Source organism: Pygoscelis adeliae, unplaced genomic scaffold, assembly GCF_000699105.1.
Source record: "Pygoscelis adeliae isolate BGI_AS28 unplaced genomic scaffold, ASM69910v1 Scaffold65, whole genome shotgun sequence".
NCBI classification, from domain to species: Eukaryota; Metazoa; Chordata; class Aves; order Sphenisciformes; family Spheniscidae; genus Pygoscelis; species Pygoscelis adeliae.
The window spans coordinates 524,001-530,113 of record NW_008824864.1 but is presented as its reverse complement, the minus strand read 5'-3'; the positions used below and the strand labels follow the sequence as shown (position 1 = coordinate 530,113).

Genomic DNA, 6,113 nt, shown 5'->3' with positions numbered 1-6,113 from the left:
TAAAAAGCACAGAATCAGATAACAACAATAAAAAGAGGGTGAATCCCTATTAAATCAAGCTAAGGCATGAAGACAAGACTAGGGGAAGGCAGGATGGTGGGTGATGAAAGGAGCCTAGCTACAGCCCGCACAGCAGGCAGGAGAGCAGAACCGGTGGTTGCATGAGCCCATGTTATGCTCGGCAGGTGTGGCTTGTGCTAGAAGGTCCTTAGTGCTTCCCCGTTACACCTAAAGCACTAACAACCTTTGAGCTTGTGCCGGCAAGTCCACCAACAGCCTAGCCCATGCCACAGGAAAACGCGGGGTCTGATTGGTGTTTTGCAAAAGCCTTTTTGTTCTGGGCTTTGGGCACCACTACCGTCCGGTACTGTTACTGAAGAGCAGTTTGTAAAATTAAACAGTTTGCAATGAGATAAAACCTAGCAATAGGAAGAATAGCTGGGAGCTCTTGAAGTGGCCAGCTCAGACCCCTCTGCCCCTCGTCCTTGCATCTTCAGCAGCTCTGGAAGGAGAGAGCACTGGCCAACGGCAATGTGAGGATCTCTGGAGGGAAGGTAGAAGGTTACATTAAGGCATCAAGCTACTGTAATTCCAAAACCCCACCCAGGCAAAAGAAGCAGGGATGAAACACAGATGGGTGACATCTACTGGCACTTTGTTCTCAGCTGTGAGAAATGCACTCTTTGCGGTTCTTTTGCTCCCCTCACTTTGCAGGCACATGTTACCCATAAAAAGGCCAATGCACCTGATTCTGCTGACTCTTTAATTTGGTTTTACCTGAAAAATGAAAATTGAAAAATGTCTTTAAAAAAAATATCATAGAATCATAGAATAGTTTGGGTTGGAAGGGACCTCTAAAGGTCATCTAGTCCAACCCCCCTGCCGTGGGCAGGGACATCTTCAACTAGATCAGGTTGCTCAGAGCCCCGTCCAGCCTGACCTTGAATGTTTCCAGGGATGGGGCATCCACCACCTCTCTGGGCAACCTGTGCCAGTGCTTCACCACCCTCAGCATAAAAAATGTCTTCCTTATATCTAGTCTAAATCTACCCCCCTTTAGTTTACAGCCATTCCCCCTTGTCCTGTCGCAACAGGCCCTGCTAAAAAGTTTGCCGCCATCTTTTTTATAAGCCCCCTTTAAGTACTGATAGGCGGCAAATGTTTCAGATGTGTACATACATGGGCTAGTTTACATGCAGTCCAGCTTTCTGCTGGTCCTTTGTAGCAGTGAGGGTTTAATGAGTTAGTTGATAAAGCTTTCTATATTTAGTAAATAAATAAACAAGGCCCAGTTAAACCTTTTGAGATGTCCTTCAAGAGTCTCCATTCACACTGCTCTTCAAGTACTGTTCTTTAATGTCACCATTTACATACACTTTTAGAAAAAGAGTCGCTTCACTTTTCAGTTGCATTTCCCAGATTTTGTTTGGCCTGGAGATGGGGATCAAGTGGGTTTTTTTGGAGGTGTCTGCATTTAGAAGGACACCAGGAATGGGCAATCTGGATAATTGTCCTTTACCATTATCATCCATGCTGCCGCCTCCAGTGCTGTGCTAAGGTACCTTGCAGATGCTTGGTCTTTTATCTGGGTTACTCCATGGAGAAAATGGTCTCAGAAATGATTTCTAATAACACCTCATGATCCATAAAACGACAGTCTTTGGATTGTTCTTCTTTCTCAGCATTTTTTCCTTGCTTTAAGGAAACCTTGCTCCAGTTGCAGTTTCAGTTCACAACAGAGCAAGCTTCCTGGACAAGGAGAGACAACAACTGAACAAACCTTCCTGTTCATCCTGCTCTTGGAAGGAGAGAGAGGCGGCAGAGATTTTTTTCTGGGGCCACGGTTGCTCTGCAGCATGCTTTCTTCTTATTCCACTGTGCACAGCTTACTGTGAATGAGTTTGAACAGTCCCAAGGCAGTGCTGAGATTTCAAGTGAGTGGGAGACTAAAAGATACCAGCTGATTTTTTTTATGATACCTTGGCATCTATTAAGTTTCTCATACGCTTTAATTCTTCCTGCTGTGCTTCTTCCCCCATTGAAGTCCATGGACCTGAACTTTAGCAATGGGAGGAGAAAGGGATCTTGGAGAAGAGAGGAGAGCTCCCCACCTACCTGACCATCCTCCCACTGAAGACCACCGTCCTCTTGCCCACAAAGTGCAACAGTACTGTGGTACCTGGTGGTAATAGGATGCTTCTCTTGGTATTGGCACCATAGCAGATACAAATGGTGCTACTGACTATGACAGAGCTCCATAGACTATCTGCGGTGAGGGGAAGCACTGCGAGGAGATAATCTGTCAGGCCCATGGGCACTTGCCATTTTGCAGCTCTCTGCTGGGTCTTGGTGGGCCTGGGGACTATCGCAGGAAAGAACTATGAGGCTGGGTTCTGCGATTTATTCAATCTGTGACCTGTCTGCTGCAAAACAGAGCCTTAGCATAGCCCTAGGAATGAAGTTGGAATATTTTGTATGAGCAGCAATAAGTGAGCAGTAATGGTAATTTACCAAGTATCTTCTACCCTAAGATCTTGGAGCCAGGATCACAAATACTTCCTAGCATGACTGAACTGCTAGACCAGTGGTTTTTCCATTGCTTTTGGGTTGCAGAAGTTTTCCAGTAGAGGTGACAATGCCTTCATGGTCAGTCTAGACCTATTAAAAGTTTGTTTTTCTCATCATCTTTCACAGAACTTTCATGGTTGTCGTGCATGAAACACCCAGGAAGCTGCAACCTATGAGGCTGAAAATCACAGGGGGTAGTGGGACACAAAAATATTCAGACACAGCTAGTACCATTTGTTCACTCAAGTCCTTGTGGAATGGGGAGCTTGAACAGATGATGCAGAATCCACCATTTGGAGAGACGGAAAAGTTTATTGGTACTTTCATAAAAGGAAACAGTGTCCGTAATACATTGTTATAAATATTTATAAATATCCTGTGGGACTTAAGACCCACTCAAATAAATAAATAAATATTGCAGTATAAATAAGTAATGCTTTCTTACTAGCTGGTGATGGCCAGCATCTCCTTTGAAGAATTAATTCTTCTGACATTTTGATACAGTTCTCTATGGTTACAAATATGTTTTTTGATGCAAAATCCGCTGTGGATTCACTCTTAGCTTAAGGACTAAATCCCGTGGCTACTGATGGAGTGAGCAACCTTTCTTACGTTGTTCTAATGTATGAATATAGAGATGGTATAGCGATTTGACCCCACCGACGTTTCTCATCAAAGTTTGATATGGATCAAGACAGAACGTTTCATGATTCAAATTGTTGTAGGTCCGTTGACTCGGAGTCCTAGAGAGCTCTATGGAGCTTACAACAATTTATGCAAAATGAAAACTTTGCTCGTGTAATTGCAGTCCAGAGTTCTCAAGGAGCAAAAGCCAAGAAGAATGGTATATAGGAATCAAGTAAAATTATTAAACTAGAACATATAAATAAAATCACACCTCTCCACTGTATAGACAGCAAGGTTAAAAGTCTTGCTGTATTTTGAATAAGCAAGAAAATGCACAGCTATCCGCTCGCCCTACAATTCTCCTAAATCTGTCAGAATCGCTCCTTTCCTTTTGCAACTAATCAAAACCATGAGTTTAGAGGATGAAAACCAACAAATTATGAGACAGAACTCTTGGTCTAATCCTAATCATTTGGCTTGTCTTGTGCTCCTAAGAACTTGTACGAATTAGGAATCACTCCACGTAGGAAAACTATTCTAACAGCAGAATCAGGCCCTATGACTTTTCTAACGTAACAACTTGGATGTTGTAGATAAAGAGATATTGTGTATATATACATATATAGGAAAAAAAAAAGATTATTTTAAATGCTGTCAGCAGGACAGACCCTGCACTAAATCCAGAAAAATTTCAATGAAAGCAAGGAACACAGTGGGCCTTATTTTGATTTTGTTACACTGCTGTAACTCCAGTGGCTTCAGTGAATTACTTCACGAGACAGAAAAAAGAACAGGACCAGAATCTAGCCTAATGTCTTTTGCATTATTGCTATGAGCACGCTTGGGACAAGTGTACCATTTTCAGACTGTTGTCAGGCTGTTAAATATACTAAATAAACAAAACAGAAGAATCTGCATCTTGACACGCAGAAAATGCACACACACCAAAATAAAAAGCTCTTCTCAAATATCTACCACACTGGAATTTTGTGCAGCTCATCGGTACCTTGCTATTGGTTTCTGCAGAGTACATTAAGAATAACTTTTTCAAAACCACACAGATTTAAGATTACGGGAAGATCAAATCAAAATGAAAAGAAATAAGGGAGAAAAATAGCTAAGTTTGTACACAATTTTCAGAGCCTTTGTGGAAATGAATATAGCTCCATTAAAACCAACCAAGCTACACTGAATTCTACCAGCTAACAATTTGACACCTAAACGACAATAAAAAGCTCTGCTCTGCAGATACCGCATCTTAACCAGAGATTTGTAAACTTCAGATGTATATACGGAGGTTAGATTCTGATAGGTAAACTTACTCATAATGTATAACAATCTAGGGAAAAGGTTTTTGTCAACATTAGAGATTTCCTGATTAATATTAAAGTAATTTTACTCTTACAAGTATAAAGTATCTGATACCTGCTCAGAACTAAATAGAAACATGGATGCTAAACTTAGATTCTCCTTTCCTGAATACAAACCTAATTTTCACTCACTGGATGAAAATCTTCATGAGCTATTAATAGTTTGACGCCTATAAGGCATAATTTTTTGGATTTTTTTTTCCCCTGTGTGCAGAACAAACCATCTTGTTTAACACACTATTGATTATTAGTAATCCTGGTTGGAAATATGCAAAACTAACAAATGTCTCTACATTATATTTCCATATTGTGATGCTAGAATTTAGTGAATATAGAAGTGTGATAGAGAAGCACTTGAGAGACAGTGAGACTCTTCCCCCTTTTTTCCCAAACCTCAGCTTGGACTCAGTCAGTGTCAGAAATGACTCTTTCTACACAAGACTATTGGTCCTGTCCTGTTACCCTGTCAGTTACTCCAGTTTTGCATGTGTGCTGCTCCTATGACACCAGAGTAGTCACTTTTTGATTTGTATGGGTGTGAAAAGAGACTGAAGCTCCAACTTAACAGGTAAAAACATATATAGCAATTTTTATATAATAATATAACACACTATCAGTTGTTTTGTCTGCTGTGCTTGCTCAGCCAGGGATGGTGCTAGTAAGAGGATTCCCTGTCTGTGTTGGAATCTCAGATGCTCCAGGTCTTTTCCCAGTTACATCAGTAACGTGGTATCGGTTTCTCATTTCATTCAAGTGGATTCTTTTTTTCACTGATGCATACTTAAGGTGATTCAGACCCTAAAATGTTTGGTTTGTAGTATTATTTTCAAAAATGTGTCTTCTTTCCTTAAATCAGAGCATCAACTAGAAAATGTCCAACTTGTTTTTTCAATAAACTGTCATCTGTAAGTACAAAATTTGAATTAAGAATTTTTTCCCAATGTCTTTCAGGTTTCTAATAGCCATTTTGACATTCAGACTGAGCGTGCTAGACCGTTCCTTTTGCCTGTTATATTTGCCCATGTCTTCAATTTGCAAGCGGCGGGGCCACAGTTATCTTGTAATATAAAAGCGAGGACTTGCATACCTCCTGGCATCCATCATAGCATGTGGGTCATCTGGGTTGACCACGTCGTTCTGGTTGATTCTCATGGGTTCTCTGGGCACGTGGGAAAAGTCTGCTTGCTGCTGCAACTGAGATCCAAACGCGGAGACCTTTCTCTGCGGGACCAGGATCTGGTGAGGATCCATTGGATCGATATCTGCACTTCTAGTATTTCTGTGGGGCTCAGGTGTGTTGAATCGAAACAAAGGGATTTCATTTCTCCTGGACAAAAACTGGGAGTATGGTGGTGGATTCATACCAGGGAAGAAAGCTTGTTTAACTCTGCCTAAGCTAACCAGGAAGTTGTGTTTGGGAGATTGGTACACATCATATCCATTTTCCAGCGTCCTGTGGTTGAACACGCAGTCCTCTTGACTGAAGTAATGCTTAGGGAAAAAAATACGACACCTGTGAGCAGAGGGATTTGGTGAATGACAAGTGCC

General features: G+C 41.4%; 1 protein-coding gene across 1 annotated transcript in view; it reads right to left on the bottom strand.

The window, feature by feature from the left end:
• Positions 1-5,618: 5,618 nt before the first annotated feature.
• FGF23 (fibroblast growth factor 23) overlaps positions 5,619-6,113 on the bottom strand; it is a 3,378-nt gene continuing 2,883 nt past the window's right edge. The window contains exon 3 of the mRNA XM_009324333.1: positions 5,619-6,056. Coding sequence (XP_009322608.1) covers positions 5,619-6,056 — 438 coding nt within the window. The remainder of the gene's footprint in view (positions 6,057-6,113) is intronic.